The sequence below is a fragment of the Carassius carassius genome, chromosome 1 (assembly GCF_963082965.1).
Source record: "Carassius carassius chromosome 1, fCarCar2.1, whole genome shotgun sequence".
Taxonomy (NCBI): domain Eukaryota; kingdom Metazoa; phylum Chordata; class Actinopteri; order Cypriniformes; family Cyprinidae; genus Carassius; species Carassius carassius.
Window position 1 is genome coordinate 3,942,659 of NC_081755.1, and position 26,133 is coordinate 3,968,791.

At 41.7% G+C, this 26,133-nt stretch overlaps 1 protein-coding gene across 1 annotated transcript; it reads left to right on the plus strand.

Moving 5' to 3' along the window:
* Positions 1–4,467: 4,467 nt before the first annotated feature.
* On the plus strand, positions 4,468–7,829 carry si:ch211-165i18.2 (uncharacterized protein LOC100149646 homolog). Its single transcript, XM_059507253.1, has 2 exons — positions 4,468–4,769; positions 6,161–7,829. Exons 1-2 carry the CDS (start codon positions 4,482–4,484, stop codon positions 7,646–7,648), a joined length of 1,776 nt encoding a protein of 591 aa, XP_059363236.1. The 5' UTR covers positions 4,468–4,481; the 3' UTR covers positions 7,649–7,829.
* Positions 7,830–26,133: the final 18,304 nt, after the last annotated feature.

Sequence of the window (26,133 nt, forward strand, 5' to 3'; positions counted from 1 at the left end):
ATTCATAAATCTTGTATCTTTGTCATATTTGTATCATATTTTTGATAGTTATAAATAACCTTTTCTATTTAAATGGTATAAAAACCTGTTTTGAACTGCAAAATAAAGCACTTTTTAATTTTTAGACTTTAGACTTAGACTGTAGCCTAAGACTATCCTACGTTTTGAAATTAACTCACTGTAAATTTTCTAATGGTTTTTAAGTATATTACAATGTTATATTATAATGTAATTGTTTTACTTCGTCCTTTCATCTCCCCTTCCTTTGCTCCACCTGGCGGTTGTTTAGCAGATAACTTAAACACGCGACTGACTTGCAGTTAAGGCGTGGCCCTGTGGCGGTACACATTTTGGTTGTCCACCTACTGTAGTAAATCTGGTGGAGAATTGTCAAGAGAGCATTTTGATTATTTTCCTGACTGACAACCATTAACTAACCGATCATTAGCCATTAAACAATATGATTAAAATGTCAAATTAAAACAAAACCACAATAGATGAGGGTCTGTGATCCATTACCACAAAAGTTTTTTTCAGGGATTTCACTTTGCGTGAGCAAATTGCAGCATCAACAGAAGATTAGGATTCATACATCACACACCTGCAGCGCTTGTATAAACTGAGAAAAACTGAATAATATACAAGGAATACAATTATAGGACTACACAATGTATATTTCACTAAAATAATTAACATATTAACAGAACTGAAAAGAAAAAAATAATTTAATGCATTGTATTTGTTTTCTATATTCTTTATTTTATAAAAAAAAATATCTTTATTTGATTAAATCTAACTGATCATGCAAAGACACAACTGAGGCTGCATCCGAAAACTGAAAAATGCTGCCTTCGGAGGACGCATTCCAAGGTAGGAAGGCATCAAGGCACGTACGAAATCAATGTCAGCTTCATTTCCTGTCCCCTGAGATGCCTTAATCTGGCCGGTTTTTGAAGGCAGCATAGATGTATCCTTCGCTGCCTTTGATATCCCACAATCCTGTGCGTTCCATTCTGTGACAGCTAAGCCAAAAAATAAAGATGGCGTCTGAAAGTTGCGGTCGGTGGTCAGTTTGTGTGTAAAGGTCCTTTCACACTGGACGCGATTTTGACGCGCGATGGTTTTATTTTTTGATCAGCTGTTTGTGTAATGAGTGCTTTCACACCGAACGCGAATGTGCTGAGGCGAAAAAACGACTTTTATTTTTTTCGCTTCGATGTCGATTTTCTTTTACTTTTGAGGCGACAAAAAGGCTTCAGCCAATCACATACAAGGAAACAAAGGTGACGTCACAGCAAAAATGACGGATCTTCTGATTACTTGTGTGTGTGTTCTATGGGCTGATGTTTTTAAGAGGACAGCTCACCTTAAGCAGACTGCCAGACGCTGCTCCAGATCAATTGGTTCCCTGAAGTTTGTGGTTTGTCTCGTCAGATGCGGTGCCACTATCTGTAGGAGCTCCTCGAATTGTCCCACAGACATCCGAAAGTAAGTGCGGAACCGGCCATGATAAAGTTTTAGCTCCTGTACAAGATTGGCATACTCCCCTTCAGACTCTCTGTTCTTTAGGACTGGGTGCACCCAAAACCTTCTTTTCTGTCTTTTAAAGAAAATGAAAAGCTTGTCTTCACTGGATGATGATGTTGAAGTGTCCATTTTCTCAACTGTCGGCGCGAAAGTTTTGGAATGTTGAAGCTCTCTGAACGTCACAGACATCGCAAATTCGCGTCGCGGCTGATGTGAATGGTTTTGACGCGAACTATTCGCACGCGAACTATTCGCTTTTTCGTTTCGCTTTTTCGTTACGCATCCGGTGTGAAAGGGCCTTAAATGTATGTTTCTGAACAACGTTTTCCACTTTTTATGTAATTTCTAGCGAGAAATTAATATTGCAGTAATGAAATATCCACTAGTTATCATCAAAGCTCTTTATATTTTGTTGTAGATCATTAAACCATTACTCCGCCTCAGTAGCCTGTCTGAAATCCATTTCATGAGGTGCCTTCGTGCAAAAAAACTGCCTGCATAGTCATTGCCTGATTAGACAGCAAGGCAGCAAGCCACCTGCCTAAGTTTTCGGATGCCGCCAACATGTCAGTTCTAGTATTGCTAACTTTATATTTCAAACAATTATCAGCAAACTAAAATGCAGGCAAAGTTACTTTCTCAGTTTAAATGGTCAGCTATACATCTGTAGGCTTCCAGTTGGCGCACACAACGCCCAACCAAACACATTTTTGTAATATGAATGTTATATTATGTTTTATGTGGATATTGGAAAAAAAGTGAAGTACAAAGCCTTGTTTACATAATATACTGTAGCTCAGTAAACAAATGTTACATCACGAATATGTAGAGGTATATGAGAGGTATATGATCGAGAGGTATATGATCTCAATTCATTTCATGCTTTATTTACAAGATTGAGGGGTGTTTCTAGAGTAAGATTAATTAATTTTTTCATGCGATTACTTCCTCTGCATGGCCAGGTTACGTTTCTCTGTGTCGTAAACTATAGGGAGTGTGATATTTAAATAATTTACATGATGATTGTTTTCAACCAACACATTTATCAACATACGATCAGCCATATATGATGGGATTGGCAGCATACGAATGTTTGATCAATCATGTGTTAATGCCGTAATAAGATGATTTCTGCATTCATTTCTACCTTAGATTGATAAAAGAGGCCTAATGTGCCTACATAAAAATCTTAACTCAGTGTCTCAACACAAGAGGAGGACATTTCATTTATTTTAGTTTAAGAAGGTTGCAGTGAAAAAGTAGAAAAGATTTTTAAAAAGTCTAAACAGGCAGCATTTTTGTGAGGCTTATCCCCAAAAAAATATTCCCCCGCAAGCTGAGCTGGGGTGAATTTCCCAAAGGCATCATTAGCCAACTATGGTCTCAAGTTCTGTCATTTTCAGCACAGTTCAATCTGTCACTGTTCCCCGAAATCAAGTTTGGTAACATTTCACAGTAAATTATCATTAGTTAACATTAATCAGCTCCTCGGACTAAGTATAAACAATTTTTCTACAGCATTTGTTATAACTACAGTAACAAATTAATTGCTCATTATTATTAGATGTTAGCTAATATAAAAACATGTATCTATTATCTGTTTCATGTATCTATTATAACATTTACGTAGTTTTGTTTGCTTGGCTGTTTCCTTATAAAAGTCCAGAAATTTGTCAAGTTTTTCGTCAGGTGTTGTTTTAAATTATATGACGTCATTACATTGCCGTCTTGCCACCAGCCAATCGCTGCACTGCTGATCATGGTTTCGAGTATCGATACATATCCCCTTTTAAGCCAACACATGAACGCGCAATTATCTCAGATAACTCAATCCAGCGATACTAATCATACACAACAGGTGTGTTCGAAGAACCCAATTAGCCGGATCATGATTAGCACGATGATATCCTCTTGGATGTGTCATTTGATCTCGGATGTAATAAGCGACGTACGAAGAATGGGCCCCTGGTCTGCAGCGTTGAGCACTGTAACCAGTCAAACATTTCTGTTAAGCTTATGAATGCAATGTCCAATCAGAAGAGTTTTGATTTGTCACCGCAGAGAACTCCAGATTTTGTTCAGTGACTGGATTCTGATGAATATACATTTGCATTGGCAAATTCTCTCATTAGCATAAACAACAAACTGTCTTTGCAGCTTTAAACTTTCATTAGTTATATTAATTAAGGTAGTTTTAAAATTGCCCTCATATAAATGAAGAAATTCCCCTGTGGAAATCAAATTAATTTCTGATGCTGATATAGTCCAAAGTAGCTACAGTCAACATTTTAAGCTAATCAAAGTTGTCCTAAGACAAAAACGGGTATTGTTTTGGTTTTAGGACAACTTTGATGAAAGAATTTGATCCACTTCAAATGTTGACTACTACTATAGTAACTCGCTACTTGAGTAGATTTTTCATTTGATACTTAAGTAACTATTAGGATCATTTATTTTTACTTGAGTATTTATATAAGTATAGTATATATAAAAACAGATTTTGGCTACTCTACCCACATCTGATGTTAATGAGAACTTATTGTGAAGTGCCACCTCATAGGTTCTTGTTTGTATGATTTGGACTTATTAAATATTTATCTGGGGTTGAATGGACTCAGTTGAAGTTGTTTAAATATGTATTTTGGGCCGTCAAAAATTTAGTACTCACTGACCTGCGTTTGATGGAGAAAAATACAGAGTACTGAGCAATAGTTAGCAACAAATAGTATAAATTAGCTATTTGTTTTATTTTAAATTAAAGTTACTGTAGCCTATATATGACAGCTGTAAAAATTAGTCCCATGCACATGGTGAAGCAAAGTTCCCATCATATTTGTCATTTCTTCTCATTTGTTAGTTTCAGTCACACCCACAACATCATCTCTGTCTCTGTGTATTTAAAGTAGCTGCGCTTCTGGTCTCTCCACCCTGTAACACAAGAGCAGCTTCACACCATGTTTGTTCCGGCTCTGCTGACCTGTATTGTGCTGAGAGCATTCAGTGCTCAAGCTAAAGTAGCTGACGACTTTACTGATTGTAAAGCATTTTTCTACGCAGAAACAGAACCTGTGGGAATGGATCAGAATGCCAAGAAAATCTGTCAGTTTACACCAAACTTTGCTCCTCATTACGCTACGCTGTACTCGATTCCTCACAAGATTCCTCTCTACAGCGCCTACATATTTGACCATACATGCTTCGACGACAGTGGAAGGCCAAGCTACTGGCATTTAGAGCCACAGGTAACCATGTGCTTCACTGTCTAACAAAAGACTTTCATTTGGAGTATAAGTATTCCATTCTGTTTTGTCATTCCAAGTAAAATATAAAATACATTAGACTGATGGTGATATATGGAACATTCTTATAATGTACTATAACATTAAAAAAGTAAGAACAATACATTTGATACGGTATTTGTTCATCTTTGTTAACGTTAGTTAACAAAATACAGATGTTCATTGTTCATAACTTTTAATGTTAATAATGTATTCATAAATTTTGAAATTAACTAACCCTCAAAGACCCAAATAAAGAAAAAAAAACTTTAAAATGTTGTTGTATGAGGCCTCTAATGTAGAAATACATGGGTTTTTACATTTAGTAAGTTTTTAGGGAAATGTAATATTGTATGGCTTTTGGTAGCAGAATTTCAGTGTTATTCACTATCTGAATAAATGCAGAGGACATCTAATGGTTCATTTGCAGGGTGTAATGCTTCTGTAACCTAATGCTTCAGTGGCCTTTATGAATATATACAATGATAATCACACAATAATGATACAGTAAGTAAATTTGTTTGGGAAAAAATAATTATAAAAATAAATGTTCAGATTATATTCACAGAACCTGATGAACTAAATGAAAACTTAAACTACTTGACTTTAGAACGTTTATCACATGCATGTAAAACTTTCATCATTTGTATCAGAGTCCATCTCAAATTCACTGTTCCAATTTTGGACAGCATCAGTGATATCATACACATATGATGACAGTCTTTCCTGGCTGATGGCATTCTGAAATATAAAGAGATACACTGATTACTTTCTATGCTAAATAATTTCAATGCAAATCAATCCCAATCAAACATGCGCATTTTAAAGAATTCACTCATTTTATAGAATTTACACAATATGGTCTGATATGTTATTGTTCCCTTTTCACATGGAACAGGTGAAGAGCACAACTCATCCATTTAATGTGTACGGTGGCAAATTTTGCTACAACTTTTTAACCCAGTGTTGCAAAATTATAACACTGAAATAAACTCAAAACCAAGAAATGAACAAAGCAAATATCAATATCTACATAATGACAGAAAAATATATTTTAGGGATTTTACTTACTTGAATGTCATTTTATCCAGTCCATAAAAACAATATGATGTGCTTCAAGGGAAGTTTGCAGGTTATATGACTTAGTGTTCATCTTTTGTAATAAATTAAGGGTTAATAAATATTAATAAATTTTGTAGAAGCTAGTTTACTATTAGTTCATGTTACTAATATAGTTAACTAATGAAACTATATTGTAGTGTTACCTTACAAAAAATTTAATTAACAAAATCATTTTATAAAATAAAAATAATAAAAGATCAAACTAACCATCAAACATAATATTTCTTCTGTAGATTTCCAAACCTGAAGAAAATGATAAATACTATATGGTCCGTGAGAATCAAAATTACAAAAGAGCTTATAAAGACAATCAAGCCATCAGCGACGACTACAGTGAGACGGGATATGATCGCGGACACCTGAACCCCAACAGCTTCCAGTGCGGTCTAGGCCGTATAGCAACATTCACGCTGACCAATGCAGCACCTATGGATGCGTGCTTCAACCGTAACCAATGGGGAAAGTGGGAGAAAACTTTGAGGATTCTTTTAAGAGACACACTTAGTATTGACGGTGGGTCAGCTACAGTCTACATTGTCACAGGTACAGTACCCGATGTGAATCTACGAATACCACAAAGAGAAATCTCTGAAGATCCCGAAAGGGTGACGGTGCCCTCTCACATCTGGACAGCTGTCTGCTATAAGCACAAGTCTGATGACGAAAAGTCTTTCTCCTTTGGCTTTATGGGGGAAAATAAGCCAGAAGGCAGCATAAGCCTGATGAGCGTCCCAAACCTGAACACACAAATAAAAAACCTCTATAGTCAGCAGTCAGAAATGAGCATTTTTGTGGGTGATTGTTTTCATGACAATAATAAATTAGATAAGGTTCAGGTCAAGTTTCAGAAATTAATCAGTCAACAAAGCAAGGAGAAGCAAGGAGTCCAAATGAGCTTAGGCATGCAAAACACATACAACACATTGAAAAGGGCTACTGACAGTAACATCGTACCTGAAAAGAAATTCAAGGTGAGTGAGATGACAATAAAATTAGCCTTTGACAGCATGAGCACTTACCACAATGTAGCAAAGGATCTGAAGGTTTCTTCTGGAAGCAGTTGTCTTTTAACTCGTGTGAAACCACTAGTAAGGAGTGATCTCAGAAAAAGGGACATATCAGGGGTGTCGGATGCTGTCGAATGCCTGCTGGTCCCAGAGAAGCAGATGACGGCAGCTGATGGATCACCCTGCTTGAGCTTCTCTGACTCTAGGTACAGCTGTGTGTGTGAAACAAATGGTGAAGTCAAGTCCTGCTGCTCAACTCCCTGCCTGTACCAGGACAATCACAATTCCTACAGGTGTTACTCAGGCCAGACGGAGATCGAGTGCTCGGCCCGGTACTCACTCGTCACTTTTAAAGGAGAGAAGTGCTTGGATGATCACCCATGTGCAACATATGGCAACGACTACTACTGGTGTAAGACCATCTCTGGCAGCTGGGACTTCTGCAGCCCTCCGCTGTGGAGAAGTAAAGCTAAAAATGGGAAGTACTGCCGCAGTGACCATGCCTGTGCCAAATATGGATCAGGAGATATGTGGTGCTACACGGATGATGAAGACAATTATGACAAATGCTGTACTTCCGATGACTGCTACTCAGCTGTGAATGGCAAAACCTGCAGGTTCAATCACAAGTGTGGCTACAATGGGAAAGGTTATCTGTGGTGCTACACAGACTACGAAGACAACTGGGATTACTGTTGCAAAGCATGTTTGTGATAGTTGGTTTGCAATTTGTGGTATGATTATAACTAATGCAGGACTTTGCTAAATTGTACTATGAGCTCTTACTAACCTACAAACTAACATAAAAAATATTGACTCTCATATGTGCTTCTGAAATTAACAGAAGCTTAAAATGCTTAAGCTTAAAGGGCATATGTATGCAAAAAAAATCTCAATAAAAAACAAATGAATCTATAATGCGTTTGCAAATGTTTACATTTTTACCAGTTTACTTCATTTTCACTAAAAACAAATCTTTGACATTAATGACTGTAGACTCTCATAAATACTTATCTGCACAAAGCTATAGACACTTATGTGCCCAGAGACATAGCAAATGTGCAGACATCTTAGTCCTCTTACCCTCCTCAACAGATGACATTAAGCGCAAGGAGTGTTAAAAGGGATAGTTCCCCCAAAAATGTTATTTATTACTCACCCAAACAGCCTCAAGGAAATCAGTTAAATATTCCATGTGACAAGGGCTCAACCGTACTTTTACGAAGCTACGAGAACCTTTTTTTTTGCACAAAGAAAACAAAAATAATGACTTTATTCAACAATTTGTCTCCGCATCACCCTAGCACCATTTTTGAGAATATTCACTGAACGCAAACAGCATTTGCTATTCTGTGTCTGTCACAGTGTCTGGGTTGTGTCCCTGGGTTTCCACTAGATGTCCCCCTTTCTCACGGTGTCTGTCACCTAATCACTTCATGTTCCCTTATTTGGTCACCTTCCTCCTTGTTAGTAATTGATTGTTCCCCACCTGTCTCCTGTTCCCTCATTATCCTTCTGTGTATTTATACCCGGTCTGTCTGAGTCTGTGTTACGGAGTCCTTGTTTAATGTTTGAAACTCATGTCTGTCAGCTCTTATCCTTGCCTTGTGTTCGTGTCTTGTTTATGTTTGGATTTGGATATTCTGGTTTTGACCCTGCCTGGACTGTTTACACCTTTTGGATTACCCTTTAATAAATGACTTACCTGCGATTGGTTCCCTCTCCTGTGTTTTCTGTAACACCGATCGTGACAGAAGGACTCCGTCACAGTAGGAACCAGCGGTATGTCATTTTTCCGTTCCCCAGCCAAGATGGCGGAGCGGCGAACCAAGTACCTTCGGTTGACCGCCCTCCGCCAAGAGGGCAATGAAGTGGGTGCCCTGGCTCAGGTGTTCTGGTCCCTGGCCGAGGGCATGGGCTACAACGATGTGGCCCTCAAGGACTATTTCAATGGCGGGCTGGATGATCCAGTGTCTCATGAGGAGATGGCGCAGTTAGAGACACTGGAATTCTGGGAATTCGTGCGCTACCTGTAGCATCGGCTTCGGTGGGATGCCCCAGCCACTTCTGTCTCTTCCGGCGGGGTGGTCGTTGATTGGCCACCGGTCCAGCGCCACAGTACAAGATGGCCGCCAGCCCAGCGCCAATGCCCAAATTGGCCACCGGTTCAGCGCCACAGTACAAGATGGCCGCCAGCCCAGCACCACAGTACAAGAGGGCCGCCTGTCCAGAGTCATGGCCCAAGATGGCTGCTTGCCCAGCGCCGCTGCACAGGATGAGAGTCTCAGTTGACCCTCCGGAGTCGAGTAAGGTTCCAGTTGACCCTCCGGAGTCTAGTCAGGTTCCAGTTGACCCTCCGGAGTCTAGTCAGGTTCCAGTTGACCCTCCGGAGGCTAGTCAGGTTCCAGTTGACCCTCCGGAGTCGAGTCAGGTGCCAGTGAACTCTCCGGAGTCGAGTCAGGTGCCAGTGAACTCTCCGGAGTCGAGTCAGGTGCCAGTGAACTCTCCGGAGTCGAGTCAGGTGCCAGTGAACTCTCCGGAGTCGAGTCCGAGTCAGGTGCCAGTGAACTCTCCGGAGTCGAGTCCGAGTCAGGTGCCAGTGAACTCTCCGGAGTCGAGTCCGAGTCAGGTGCCAGTGAACTCTCCGGAGTCGAGTCAGGTGCCAGTGAACTCTCCGGAGTCGAGTCCGAGTCAGGTGCCAGTGAACTCTCCGGAGTCGAGTCAGGTGCCAGTGAACTCTCCAGAGTCGAGTCAGGTGCCAGTGAACTCTCCAGAGTCAGGGCTAGTCACCGCTGGTCCTCCAGAGTCAGGGCTAGTCACCGCTGGTCCTCCAGAGTCAGGGCTAGTCACCGCTGGTCCTCCAGAGTCAGGGCTAGTCACCGCTGGTCCTCCAGAGTCAGGGCTAGTCACCGCTGGTCCTCCAGAGTCAGGGCTAGTCACCGCTGGTCCTCCAGAGTCAGGGCTAGTCACCGCTGGTCCTCCAGAGTCAGGGCTAGTCACCGCTGGTCCTCCAGAGTCAGGGCTAGTCACCGCTGGTCCTCCAGAGTCAGGGCTAGTCACCGCTGGTCCTCCAGAGTCAGGGCTAGTCACCGGTGATCCTCCAGAGTCAGGGCTAGTCACCGGTGATCCTCCAGAGTCAGGGCTAGTCACCGGTGATCCTCCAGAGTCAGGGCTAGTCACCGCTGATCCTCCAGAGTCAGGGCTAGTCACCGCTGATCCTCCAGAGTCAGGGCTAGTCACCGCTGATATTCAAGGACTGAGTCAAGTCACCGCTGATATTCAAGGACTGAGTCAAGTCACCGCTGATATTCAAGGACTGAGTCAAGTCACCGCTGATCTTCAAGGACTGAGTCAAGTCACCTCTGATCTTCAAGGACTGAGTCAAGTCACCTCTGATCTTCAAGGACTGAGTCAAGTCACCTCTGATCTTCAAGGACTGAGTCAAGTCACCTCTGATCTTCAAGGACTGAGTCAAGTCACCTCTGATCTTCAAGGACTGAGTCAAGTCACCAATGATCTTCATGAGCAGTGTAAGGCCAGCACCAATCTTCTGGAGTCCAGTAAGGACACCAGGGAATTACCAGAGTTTCGTCGTCCCGTTGGTCCAGCCGCACGGAGGTCTGCTCCGCCTTGGGGGCTCTGGTCCTGACCACATGGCTGTGGGGGTCTTCTGCTCCGCCCTGGGGGCCTTCTGCCCTGACCACACGGCTGTGGGGGTCTTCCGCTCCGCCCTGGAGGACTCTGGCTTCCTCCACAAGGACGTGGTGGTCTTCTGCTCCGCCCTGGGGGGCTTCCGTCCTGACCACACGGTTGTGGTGGTCTTCTGCTCCGCCCTGGGGGGCTTCCGTCCTGACCACACGGTTGTGGTGGTCTTCTGCTCCGCCCTGGGGGGCTTCCGCCTTCACCACATGGCTGTAGTGGTCTTCTGCTCACATTACATGATGTCCTTATGGATTTCTGTTTTGTGTTTCTTGGTTTCTGTTATGTTTCTGTCTGTTCCCCTCAGTGAGTCTGGCCCTCCGTCCCTCCCCCTGAGCCTCCACCTGTCCGCCTCCCTCCTGGTCTCTGTTTTGTGTCTGTCGTGGAGCGTCTGGGAGCCGCTCCGTAGAGGGGGGGTACTGTCACAGTGTCTGGGTTGTGTCTCTGGGTTTCCACTAGATGTCCCCCTTTCTCACGGTGTCTGTCACCTTATCACTTCCTGTTCCCTTATTTGGTCACCTTCCTCCTTGTTAGTAATTGATTGTTCCCCACCTGTCTCCTGTTCCCTCATTATCCTTCTGTGTATTTATACCCGGTCTGTCTGAGTCTGTGTTACGGAGTCCTTGTTTAATGTTTGAAACTCATGTCCGTCAGCTCTTGTCCTTGCCTTGTGTTCGTGTCTTGTTTATGTTTGGATTTGGATATTCTGGTTTTGACCCTGCCTGGACTGTTTACCCCTTTTGGATTACCCTTTAATAAATGACTTACCTGCGATTGGTTCCCTCTCCTGTGTTTTCTGTAACACCGATCGTGACAGTGTCAGCTGCATCACGTGGATAAGGTTTTACATTTTTGGGTGAACTATCACTTTAATTCAGTTCACTTTTTACATGTAGTTGTATTGTACTTTCTACAAAACAGCTGTACACAGGAAGTTGTATTCTAACAGAAATCACACTATGTAATGTTTTTTAGGCCTCTATCTAACTGATCGATTAATCTATTGATTATTTTTATGATTAGTTTATTATATGTACTCTGTTTATTATTTTGATTAGTTGATCATCCTTCAGTTAACTTGCCCATAAATAACAACTTCTGCCAATAATCTTTCAATGTTTCATTCAAACATTTTCTCATAAAATAATTATTACAAATATAAAATCCCTACACACATCCACACAAATAAAATAAAATAAGTGGCAAGAATTAAAAGGCTTCTATCATGCTTTTTTCTTTCTGTAAATACACTGTCATTAAAATGTGTTATGTTTTTAGTTCAGGAAAAAAAAATATTTTGAAAGTTTCTATCACCGTTTGAAGATCCAATATTAATTTAACATTCATTGTAGTTTAGATAAATATTTGTGAGTACAGTTGTCCCGGTCATGTTGTGTTAGATTTAGTTTTCAAGGACTTTTAGTTTGTATTCACTAGTTTCTTAGAACTCTACTTTTGTGGCATTTGTAGGGGACAGATGTCAAAGGCAGATGTCACCCAAAGCACTTTACATCATGTAGGGGTCCCTCCTCAACCACCACCATTGCCTTCATGCAGACGTTGCATACTGTGACGAGTGGGGCGGGGCCGAGGGACATGGGAGCGAGGCCGGGGGAGTGATTGGAGATGAACTACACCTGTTCGTCCCACCGGTCTCGAGGCCCATGGAGGAGATGGAAGGATATAAAACTGGAGCGACGACAGTGAAGGACGAGAGAGGACCAGGCCTGGGATTTTAGTTGTGTTTTGGTTTTTATTTTATGCGCACCAGTCGTCCGTGAGGGGCTGGTGCGCTGTGTTGTATTTATTTCGTTATTAAAATGTTTTTGATTGTCTGCCGGTTCCCGCCTCCTTCTTCCGGATGAATATGAAGGTTTATCGTTACAGTGGTGCCGAAGCCCGGGAGAAGGAGGGACGCGCTGCTGAAGATCCCTCGCCGCTGTGGTGAATCCGCGGTGCCAACGAGCTGGCAAGGAGTGTGCCGCCATGGACGCTCGAGGCGGTGGGCTGGAGCGAGTTGCCGGGGACGGGCGAGCTCGCTACCGGCCGCCCACGATGTGGAGAGACGGCTGCCGTCCGTGAGGGAGCGGAGGAGTCGGCGCCGTTCGCCAGGTGGCCGGAGCCTGCTGCCATCCGCCGGAACGGGGAGGAGCAGGGAACGGGGGACTCCTGCCGGCTGCCCAAAACCGGAGGAGCCGTCGCCGTCCACCGGGCGGCGGAGGAGTGTCGTGCCGTCCGCCGAGGGCCGTCCAGTGCCACCGCCAGGCACCGCGGAGGAGATCACCCAGCTGGTGGAGGGCCGAGCAGCGGTGCGTCTGGGAACCGGAATTTTTTTTTTTTTTTTTTTTTTGACAATCACCATGAAGCTGCAGACATCAAAGAGATTGGGTATCCATTAAAAGATTTTGAATCATTCAGAATTTCTGAACTCTCACAGCAAAAGCTATAAGCGTCTTATAAATAATGATTCTTTTTAAAGTTTTCTTAAAGGTAGTGTGTTAGGTTTCTGCAAAGTGTTTATACTACACAGTGAAATGTCTAGGACTCTTTAATACACAATTTTGATTGTTCTACTCAAGAAGTAATTGTCTTAATTGAGACAGGGTAGCATCCATGAACAATAGTGTGCTGGAATGGGAATAGTGTGATTTGCGTAGTAGAGATTGAAACAGCGGGTTGATGAAACTGGCATAACAGGGGCGTTTATGAAGTGAGCCGCTCGTCTTCCATGCGCAGGGTGCTGGGGAGGCAGAGCAGGGGCTGACTGGAGCTGCTGGTGCTCTGACTCTTCAGGCTTTCTATGGACTCCGATGACCCAGAGTCAACATTCCTCTACAGCAGTGGACCATGACTCAGACGCAGGCAGGGCCAGATCCGCTGAGGGGTCAGTTTCTGTCCGGCTCAGGCTGCTGCGCTCACTGTGGCAGTCCTGTGGGATTTCACTCACAGACACACTCAGCGATCTGCTCTCTGAACCTGAATTTGGGAAGCCCGGTTTGGTGGACACACCCTCTACTGTGGCCTCAGTGGGACTGAGACTACAGGGCAGAACAGACTGAGGCTGGCCATCAGAGAGCTCCAACATCTTCTCCTCATCTTCCTCCTCCTGTATGGGGGATGAGGAAGAATGTGTAGACCTATCTGGTGACTTGCTACCTTTGCCCTTCATCGATGTGGTTTCTGCACTCTGCTGCCGCCCAGTCAGGTTAAGAGGATCCCCAGAAAACTGGATCTCCTCATAGAGAGGTGCAGATGGGATTGAAGGGGACATGGGTTGCACCCCATTCAGGGCTTCCAGCAGTGAGATAGGCTCATAGCCAGGAGGAATGTTGTCTGCATTCGAATGCTCAGTATGGTCAGAGCTCCCACTGTAACGATATCAACCTTCATATTCATCCGGAAGAAGGAGGCGGGAACCGGCAGACAATCAAAAACATTTTAATAACGAAATAAATACAACACAGCGCACCAGCCCCTCACGGACGACTGGTGCGCATAAAATAAAAACCAAAACACAACTAAAATCCCAGGCCTGGTCCTCTCTCGTCCTTCACTGTCGTCGCTCCAGTTTTATATCCTTCCATCTCCTCCATGGGCCTCGAGACCGGTGGGACGAACAGGTGTAGTTCATCTCCAATCACTCCCCCGGCCTCGCTCCCATGTCCCTCGGCCCCGCCCCACTCGTCACACATACCTCTGTTCTCTAGAACATCTAGGCATAAAAAGCCCTAAACTATAAAGAAACTATTTTCAGACAGCTAACAAAGTAATTACCTTAACATAGTAAGATGAGCCAGTTGGCAAGTTGACCCACCCCCTTTATCTTGGCTACCGTGCACATTGCTATTTGTTTTAATCACACTACATTTCTGCCAGACTGTGCAAAGGAGAAGCACATGGGAAGAGTGGAAGTGGAACCACCGAAATGTTAAATTTTAGCATAACAAATATATTGTTACATCAAAGCAAATTTGTCCAGATCTAAAAATATGTATGATGCACATTGGTGAATTGACAATGTATAAAACCATGTAAATCAATTTGCTACATGTTACCTTGTTTTTTTTTTTTTCAAAGTGGCAGCTATGAGGCAAAGTGAGCCAAATGCTGTGGGGTAAATTGAGCCAGTGCTTTAACTAACCCCTCAATAAGGCACTTCAGTGAAGTTAAATCGCTGTAGCATAAACTGGTATAAGATCAATGTAAAATTAGGCCAATGTTTTTTTTTTCTTTTTTTTTCCTTTCTTGACTTCTTTAATAGGAACCAGATGTAAACCTGATTCTTCTCTGATATAAAACATAAGATGCTTAACCATATATTTTCCACCTGTAGTCTCTAAAGGCCTACCTTTAGAAAAAAAAAACTACCATGCCATAAACACTTTGACTGCAATGTTTATTAGTTTCAGTGACATTTATTCATTCATTCTAATTTAATCCCTGTGTTATTTTACTCAACAAACTTTGTTTAGTATGTTTTTGAGAAGGTGTCAATTTTGGTGCTCATCATATTGTTTCAGAAATTAAAACAGTTAAAGATATTCAAATGTCAAATTCATTTGGTCGATTTTATGTTACGTTACAGTTAAGGAAAGAATTATTTATTATTATTATATTATTATTATTAATTATTATTATATTATTGTTTTTTAAAGTTAATTATATTTACAACTTTATATGGGTTTCAGATTCATTTAGATGGTCTGATAACACCCAGGTTGTCCAACTTACCCACTGACTCGGATCTCTAGCCTGGGATTCATTGAGCCACATGAACACTTTCTAATAAGAAGCTATATTTTTTATAACCCTTTGTCATAGATGTATTCTGATCCTTTAAAATTATAGGAGACATCCTGAAATGACTTTGGATACTTTTATTGAACTTCTGCCTCATTTCCCTTATCTTGAGGACCACATAAGTAAAAAATGCATCATCTTACCTCACTCTGCCCTATGTATGCATGTACCAAGAGCTCATGTAAAACCACAACAAATTCCTTTTGTGTTTGCGTACACTTGACTTGGTGAATTAAGCTCATTCTGATTCTGATGTTTGTGGCTGCCAAATTTTAGCTATAGAAGCATGTGACATCCATTAGGTGATGCTTACTCGCTCTCATTGGCTGCACATTCCCACACATACACACACGAGATGACTCCAACTCCTGCAAAGAGATCACCCAACTTCTATGAGGACTTCAGATGAGACATACTCTGAATCAGCAATGATAATTTATATATATATATATATATATATACATATATATATATATATATATATATATATATATATATATATATATATATATTTAGATACATATACATACATAGGTTAAATTGGGCCGGAGCGCACCGGAGCGCAGCTCCGCCTCCTCGGGTCCACAACACACCATGCTCAGCTCCGTCTCCTTCAGCACCAAATATTGTTATTCCGCTTGAATTATTTTCATCTCCTGGTAAATACTTGGCATATGAGACTGAATAATTAGCAAGACTACACAGAGACATCCAGGCTACATGGAATTATCAGACGTCATAATGCATTAATCCCTGAGTTCTCTGGTTCAGCACCCCGCCCACCATCGACGTTACCATGGAAACCCACGAATGGCTAGCAGGATACTTATGTTATAAAAAATAATCTCATCTCTCAGATTCTGTAAATTTTATTTCGAAATTCAAGCAATAAATACCATTTTGGCGCTTGTAAATGTGACGTGACATGTCCCTATAGCATCACGTGAACGGATGATCTCTAGCTAATGAACAATGTTAAATACAGTTGTTTTTATAACAAATTAAAAAAACGCATTATATGTCTGGGCTGATTAGGTGAGTTTATTTATTTATTTGTCTTGAGAAAAATGAATGCCTATCTTGTGAAGCCTACCTAATATTTATCCAAATGAGTCAATATTGAATCAAATCACAAGCACTGAACTGAATTGAAATCATAAAATTTGTGTCAAGCAATAAAAAAGTAGCTTATCAGAAATTGTACCATGTAAACAATATAAATTGTTGTAACCTAATACAATTCTGCTTAGTTACTAAAATGTTCAGATTTTTTTTTTTTTACACCTATTTGATATTAAAAAATAAAATATTTAAAAAGTATATAATTATCTAACATCTGACTAATTCAAAAATTAACATCAAAACATTAAATGCTAAATGGTGGTTATATATAGGCCTATCTAGCATTACAAAAAAAATTGTCAGAAGGTCGTCTCGCAGTGACTGAACAGCCTGACTCGTTTTACAATTCTACGTTGTTACAATGTTATCTGAAATTACACGTGTCTGCTTCATTAGAGCCTATTGTGAGGAAAAAGCTTAACGTGGTTTAATGTACCTAAACAACGATCAGTGAGCACCAAATTTCTCTCTCATATTGCTCTTGAGAGAGAAGTTTGGTGATTATAGATCATTGTTTAGGTACATTAAACCAAACTAAGCTTTTCACATTATTCGTTTTAGAATGTCCCACTTAAAAAAAAAGATTAAACAAGAATAAACATTGATCTATAACATGAAGGGGACCCTGGAAGATTTTTAGGGGGGGTAAGGTAATGCTGCAATTGTTTGTCATATCAAAAGAATGATAGAGATTGAAGATGAAGTAAGCTTGAGCAGTGTCATTAATTTCAATGTTTGGAACTATGCATTTAGTAGAAAAGCACTAAAGAAAAGCACAACCAGCAACCCAGCTCTCAGCAATGGCTGTGTTAGTAGCAGCAGCCCAGCATCAGCCCTGAGCAGTGGCAGCAGCAGCAGCAGCCCAGCATCAGTAGCCCAGCATCAGTCCACTCCTGAGCAGTGGCAGCAGCAGCAGCCCAGCATCAGTCCACTCCTGATCAGTGGCAGCAGCAGCAGCAGCCCAGCATCAGCCCTGAGCAGTGGCAGCAGCAGCAGCCCAGCATCAGTCCACTCCTGAGCAGTGGCAGCAGCAGCAGCAGCAGCCCATCATCAGTCCACTCCTGAGCAGTGGCAGCAGCCCAGCATCAGTCCACTCCTGAGCAGTGGCAGCAGCAGCAGCCCAGCATCTGCCCTGAGCAGTGGCAGCAGCAGCAGCCCAGCATCAGTCCAGTCCTGAGCAGTGGCAGCAGCAGCCCAGCATCATCCCTGAGCAGTGGCAGCAGCAGCCCAGCATCAGTCCACTCCTGAGCAGTGGCAGCAGCAGCAGCAGTCCAGCATCAGTCCACTCCTGAGCAGTGGCAGCAGCAGCAGCAGCCCAGCATCAGTCCACTCCTGAGCAGTGGCAGCAGCAGCCCAGCATCATCCCTGAGTAGTGGCAGCAGCAGCAGCAGCCCAGCATCAGTCCACTCCTGAGCAGTGGTAGCAGCAGCAGCAGCCCAGCATCACCCTGAGCAGTGGCAGCAGCAGCAGCCCAGCGTCAGCCCTCAGTTTGCCAATTTGTTGGACCCTGGCCCAATATGAACACTTCAAAACCAAATACTCTTTCATATTTAAACCTTATGGAGATACTAAAGACAAGCAGATGAGATCGTTACGAAAAAATATAAAATAAAATATGCGAGCATGTATCATCGCATAGCCACAAATGTGTGAATGTGTGAAAAACAAGAAGAAAATACATTAGATGCAAGCTTCCTAAAAGCACAAGAACAAATGTGCACCCCTGAGAAGGTGTTTAGCACGGCATATCACATTGTCAAAAGATATCGCCCATACACAGCTCACCCTTTGCTCATCGACCTACAGCGCATGAATGGTCTTAATATGAGGAGAGTTTAGCAAACTAATGTCACATGCACAGAGATTGTTCATTTCATCTCAATAGAATGAAACATGCCCTGATGACCAGCATCAGGAATACAAGGCCCAAAGTGTCCATCCTGATAGATGAGAGCACGACACTAAGCCAAAAATCTTGTTTAGTTGTATACATTCACGCATCGATTCAAAATTCAGACCCACTTACTTTTTTCTTAGAGGTTATTGAGCTAGAACAGACTACTGCAGATGGCGTCACTGATGCATTGCTCAAGTGTCTCATGGACAATGGGTTAGAGGATGAGTTTCTGAAGCAGTGCTTTCTTGGCTTCTGCTCAGATGGGGCATCGGTGATGCTGGGTAGAAAGCAGGGGTGTATGCAAAGCTAAAGGCCAGATATCCAGCAGTGGTTGGCTGGCACTGCCTTAATCACAGGCTAGAGTTGTCAGTTGGAGATGCCGTAAGGAGCTGTGTAGAAACCAACCACTTTACCAGTTTCCTGGATAAGCTGTACTGTCTTTATAGTCAGTCTCCAAAGAATTTGAGGGAACTGGATGAGGCTGCATCAGTAGTGGGCACACAGTTGAGAAAAATAGGTTGTGTGTTAAATGTGAGATGGGTTGCCTCTTCCTACCGGACAGTTGAGGCTGTCTGGAATATGTATGGTGCTTTGCACCTGCACTTTATTAGTGGTGGTAAAGATACACCCAGGACTTCGGCTGAAAGGTGCATGTATGACGGGCTTGCAGCTAAATTATCCTCAGAGGATTTTGTTGTCAATTTGGGACTAATGTTGGATGCTCTTGAAGACTTGTCTGAAGAATTACAAAACAGAGAAATTTGTCTCTCAGAAGGTTTAAAAAAAAGTTAAACGGCAGGCTGATGTTTTCTTAGCAATGATGGAGACACCAGGCCCTGATTACCAGATCCCTGTCAGGCAGGCTGTTCAAGATGGTGTTTTTAAGGGGGTTCCATTGAAAACTGGTGGGAGACAAGTAAAAATCAATCACAAAAAGTTTTTTCATGCACTCAGTTGTAGCATGCAGTCCAGGATGGTCCCAGAGCATGAGCTGGAGCTTTTTGATCAAATAAATGTGTTGTCACCTGACAACCTGGCCCACTCCAGTGCCACTGCTGTATGGAGAACAAGAATTGAGGCAGCTGTGTGATAGTCTGGCAATGAACTACTGTAGTGTCAAACAAGGTTTAAGGGACTACAAGGAAGACCCAAACATGGCAATTAAAGGGGGTCTTCTGAAATTAAGACACACAGTAAATACACTGGCTGTGAGCACAGCTGAATGTGAAAGGGGATTTTCAGCAATGAATGTTATTGTTTCTCCACTGAGAAATCAGCTGAAGATTGTTAATGTGTCCTCTTTGATGTTTGTAAAGTTAGTGGGTCCACCACTAGAGATGTGTAACCCAACTCAGTTTGTTAGGAAGTGGGTGATGACAAGGAGGTCAGCAGACCATGCTGTCTGTAGAAAAAAGACAGCATAAACCAGAGAAGCCTGCATTTACAACTATTTGGAAGCTGATGAATGCATGAATTGTAGTATGTGAATAAGTATATGTGATGTATTTAAAGTGTAAACTGTTATGTCTGCACACGTCACACGTCTGCACAAGTGCTGTTCGGGTTTTTGAATAATGCATTGAGTTGAGTAATTACCTCCAGTGTCGGTGTGATTTAATCAAATATTACATAAACTGCCAAAGAAATTGGCCCCGATTCTCTTAAATCGTAATTTTCTTGTTTAAAAAGATGTTCACATATTTGCCAACCAATTTTTTCAAACATGTTCAATTTCATATGTTTTCCGAGGGTGAAATCCATTGCCTGCTTGTTAACATTAAAGGTAAAAAATTATAAAAAATGGTAAAGTATTTATCTTTGTTTGAATAACTACTCAACCTTACCGTACACATTAATACTGGAAAAATAGCCCCTTTGGTATAAAACACTAAGTAATTTTTTTTGCACGATTTTTAATGATGACCACTGTAAATAAGGGCTCCCCCTCCCTACAAAAGCCAATTTAACCACTGTATATATATATATATATATATATATATATATATATATATATGTATATCTAGCTACACTTGTTAGTAAACAAAATTACTTCAATGAGCTTTTTGTGTCTGTCTTTAATTAATACATTGTTTAAATTAATAAATTCTTAGCTAACTGCATGATTTATATATGTACATTTCAGAAATGCATAATTTAGACAGTCACCTCTGAATCTGATTACAGATCACTGTAAATTCTAATTTAGACATGCAATTTCTCTTAAGCTGCTTTAAAACGATTTGTATTGTGAAAAGCAATGTGAAGACAAATCGAATTGTGAACATTTTTTTAATCTCAATATTATTGTGGATAGAGAAAACTTATTATTAAAAATAAAATATTAAAATGACTTTCTGATTCTCAGAATCATTTTGGAACTTAAATTTCTAGAACCTTCTAGAGACTATCTGAGGCCTTCTACATCATTCCCAGCACTGATGGAGGCAATCGTTGAGTTCATAAATTAATTTAGTGTGGCGAACTGTTTGGTTTTTAATATTTTTGCATCAATTAGCTGAATATTATCAGTTGGTCACTGAATATTATTAGTTCACAAGCATTTACAACATAGAAGATAGGCACTAAGAGACCATTTTGGTTAGGGTTAAGGTTGGGTGATGCGTTCAGCCTTTGGTTTTATTTATTATTAGTTTATTTATTTTTATTTTTTTACAGAGATGACCAAACTCTCTCTGCAGTCCTGTCCTTTCATTGAGTGCGCTTGTCTGGGATTTGGCCTGATTCTTGGGGGTTGGCGTCCTTGCCAGAAGAGCGAGGGGCCCCAAGGGTCGTGAGAGCAGAGATTCGGACAAAGGCTTCAGGGCAGACCAAGTGTCAGAGGAGAATCCTAGAACCAAGAAAACGTCATGGACTTCTCCGAACCGCTCCCCCAGTGTTTTTAATGGGTGGGAGAAGAGGGAATTTCAATGTTTTTTCAGCCCTTAGGGTTGGGTGGTCGGGTAATGTTTTTATCCCTCACCCGTTAGATGTAGCGTGCTGTCCGGGATGGCTCCGTTCAACCAGGATTCCATCAAGCAAAGCACAGCAGTGTTTAAAAAGTCTTTGTCTGTGCAGGTGAGGTGTGAATGAATGTTCAAATATCGGCAAAAAAGTTCATTGGTGTGCTACTTCTGATGTCCAGGAGTTTGTTTCTAGTAAAGTTGATTGGAAAAACGTTGCTTAAGACAGGACAAACAAACAAAAATAGTCAAAGTACCAAGGAGTGACAAATCAAGGCAGCCATTTGCAGTGCCATCTTGAAGGCACATAATCTTTGTAAGGAAGTAAGAAAGTAAGAAAGAAAGAAATAAAAAAGATTTTCTGTTAAAAGTGGATTATTTCTGGCAGTTTTCTCACTGGTGCCAAAAATAAAAAAGCAGTACTCAATATTCATATATGTCATATATGCATAATGTCAGCCTTTGTACTACCAGCTGTCCCTCAAACGTCTACTCTAATCTGCCCTCAATCATTGAATTTATAGTTGAGGCCAAGAAAGGCTCTAGAAATGGCAGGGTTTAAGGATGTACTATAAGGTGACCAAACATGCCATTTTCCCAAGGCATGTCTTGGCCGGATTTCTCTATTGCCTTAAATATCCAGGTTTTGGCTTTGGTTTCCTGTTTTCATACTTAATGAAGGTAATGATCATTTGACCAATAACATGCAGACATTGTATGTAATCAACCAATCGTGGTGCTATCACGGTTCATGAATTCGCTGTCTCTCTCTGTTTTCTCCTTGTCTCTTGTCAGATCGTTGTTTGGATGTCCTTTCTGTTCCTGCCTGTCCAGTTTCCTCGCTGCCTGTCTGTTTGTCCTGCATGTCTGCCCTCTCATCATCTTCATCTCCCGGATTATCACCGCCATCTTCTTCCTGATTGTCGTTGGTCTTCACTCACCTCCCAGGATCTTCACGCCGGACTGGGCTGTACCACAGGGTCCCTGTGTCACCGGTGTTGCCAACTTAGCGCCTTTGTCTCTATATTTAGCGAGTATTCAGACCTCTCTAGTGACACATTTTCAAAAAAGCGACTAGCGACAAATCTAATGACTTTTTCTGTTGTCATTGGAGACTTTGGAGACTCTCTGACGTGAAATCACATATCGTTCTTACTCTTCTCCACGAGCAGCTGGTGCTTCCGAGGGCCCCATCCCCGTCCCAAAGCACTCACAGGTGACCGAGTCCTCGCGCAGCAGCCCCTCCCAGCTGCAGTTAGAGCAGTAGATGTTCACCCCTCAGCGTCCAGATTGCAAATGAATCGCACGGCAGCGCATCATGTGCGCAAACTGCCGCCTGATACCGCCCTGGCCTACATTCAGCATGGGATGTAAAATGTAAAATGTTCTTTGTCTAAAATAATTAAATCACTAAACAAAAATAAATTGCTGCATTTTTTTTTGACTCACACAGCCTCAGTCACTTACTCTCATCCACTCTGTGTTTGTACCTCTCTGTGACATAAGCTAAACTAGCTGGCTAGCTCATCATGTCGAAACTGTACACTCAAAAATACAGAAAGGAGTGGGAATCAAACCCTGAATTCAAAGGCTGGTTAAAGCTGTTTATTGGAGATAATACATGGGCATACTGCCTGTATTGTAAGGCTGATTTCTACGCCAAACTTAGCGATGTAAAAGAAACCCAAAACAACTCAAAAACACACTCAAAAGGCAAAGCCTTATGATAGTTCCACCCAAAAAAAACTGCCACTTATGCTTAAAACAATTGACTCTGCTAAAAAGGCTGAGGCCACCATGGCATTAGCTATCGCTGAACACTGTTCCATGCTAGCATGTGATCACATTGGAGAAGCATGTAGAGCTGCTTTCTCAGACTCCACTGCTGCTACCCATTTAAAGATGCACAGGACAAAGTGCACAGAAATTATTAATGGTGTTCTAGCACCATACTTTATGAAAAAGTTGGTTGCAGATGTGGGTGACCAGCGTTTGATATAAGTGTTTCTAAATACCTGGGGGTTGTGATAAGGTACTTTAGTGACACCAAGCAGACAATTGTCTCAACATTTCTGGGGCTTGTTGAATTGGAGGGAGGAGATGCCAGATCTATAGCCCGTGCTGTTGTAGCTTTCCTCGAGAATTGTGGTCTTAAAAAAGAGAAACTCCTGGGGATAGGGACTGACAATGCCTCTGTTATAACAGAGATTAACAATAGGGTCCACAAAGTCCTGAAGGAAGAGTATGGCCTCAAAGATCTGATTCTTATTCGCTGTGTGTGCCACTCTCTGCAGCTTGCTGTAAGTCATGCTTCCAATGACACCATCCCCCGTAGTGTGTAATACTTGGTACGAGAGACTTATAACTGGTTTTCAGTGTCTCCAAAGCGCAGGGAGGCCTACAAAGCCATATATGAGACTATCAACTGTGGGGAAAAACCTTTAGAGATTACCAAGGTCTGTGCCACACGTTGGCTCTCCATTGAGCCTGCAGTTTCACGCATTTTGGACCAGTGGGAGGTGCTTAGGCTGCATTTCTCGGTTACCAAATCCAGTGAACACTGCTACATGGCTGAGGTTTTATATTCCATGTATAGTGATCCTCAAAACATTTTGTATCTGACTTTTTTGAAGTCAGTGCTGGGTGAGGTACAGCTGGCCATTAAGGCATTTGAGGGAGAGCAAGTAGATCCTCTTAAGCTACTTGACAGCTTGGTTAGCCTGATCAAGTCTGTGAGCAGCAGGGTGCTGAATCCACTTGCAAATATTGATGTACTCAAAGGGCCAATAGATGGATACATCAGTCCCAAACCGTACCATGGTTACCTTTTTGAGTCAAAGGCAGCTGAGCTCCACCTTTTGCCGGAGGATGAAAAAAATGTCCTAAAGCGGTGTGTAGCCTTCACCACCTCTCTCACTAATGAGTTGAGGCTGAGACTGCCGGACAACATCGAAGCATTGCAGTACATGTCAGTTTTTAATGTGGAGGAAACTTTAAAGCACAGTAAGAGCCCTGGAGAAATAGAAGAAATAGCCAAGCTCCTCGGCTACTCCCCTGCAGAGATAGACAAGATTATCCAGCAATGGCGTGCCATCCATCTTAGTAAATGGAATGAGACAAAAAACACGCTGGGTTTCTGGAGTGAGATTTGGAAGTTCAGAGATGCAGCTGATATCAACCCGTTTCAAGAACTTGCCATGGCTGCTTTGTCCGTGTTGTCCTTACCATACTCGAATGCTGAAGTCGAGAGAGTGTTCAGCCAGATGAGTGTGGTAAAAAGCAAGCTAAGAAATCGGATGTCCTTGCAGACCCTTAACTCCATCCTGTACATTAGATATGGACTGAAGCTGTCTGGTGAGGCTTGCTATGAGCACCAGCTGCCTGATAATGTTTTGCCGCTTTTCGGCACATCAGCTGCTTACTCATTTAAGTCAGCTCCCTCAGTTGCTGAACCTGCCATAGAAAGCCTTGACCAAAATGACGATGACCCATTTTTTCTGTGAGCCAGCACAGCCTGTCTGTATGTGGAGGGTGGTCTGAAAAAAAACAAAAAAAAAACACAATCAACCTGAATTAGGGGCAGACTAGTTACCATTTTTTCAGATTATCTCTATTATCTCCTATTTTCTTTCTATTATCTCTTTTTGGTCCATCTAGATTGTTAATCTACATTTTTTTAGATTTTTTTTTTTATGTTATGGTTAAAAATGTTAATGTTTAATGTGACTTGATGTAGGCTCCTAAGTGAACCATAGGGTTAAAAACCAAACTTAAGAAAAAATAAAAATAATAAAATAAAATAAAAAAGATTGTATATATATATATATATATATATATAAAATGTATGGTTAAAAATGTTAATGTTTTACTGCGACTTGTAGGCTCCTAAGTGAACCATCAACTAAAACCACCAACTAAAAAAAAAACACAAAAAAACCACACACACACACACACAATTTAAAAAAAAAAAATAATAATAATAATAATAAAAAAACTAAGTAACTCCGCCAGAGTGTCTCTTTTGGGTCACTTTTGCCAGTTCCAAGCCCGGATAAAGGAGGAGGGTTGGAATTGTGACGTTAAAAAAAATGAAGAATCGATAGAAGAAAGCTCATTTGTGGTTCTAAACATATTCAGGGTGTTTTTACCCACCTTTTGTCTCAGCGACGTTATTCCTCTCTCCTACAGCGTCCATCACGATTACATGCACGTGGTCCGTTATGCAAATTAGGCAATGACGTCATTTAGCTACTTCTAGCTACTTTTAGGACAGCCAATAGCTACTTTCCTTACTGAGGAGTTGGCAACACTGTGTGTCACTGAGTGTTGGCTTCCTCGGACTTTGTTATCATCATCATCATCATCCCTGTTTCACATTTAATAATAAAACTCTCTTACTTGCTATTGAATCCATCTCATCATTTCATCACAGGTGCGTGAGAAGGTGGGATCTACAGAAAACGGTCAAAGCGATACAAATACGTGTACATTTTAGTGTTGAACTGGAAGCAGCACTGAGCAGACTGATTTGGTGTATGACATCAAAGTACACGGTATCACGGTACTTTGTCACACAACAATTGGTCTGCGCAGAGCAAACAAAGTCAAACCGTGAATATTTTACTATGCCGCCCGCAGTTGGAATCAGCTTCCAGAAGAGATCAGATGTGCTAAAACACTAGTCACATTAAAATCTAGACTTAAAACTAATCTGTTTAGCT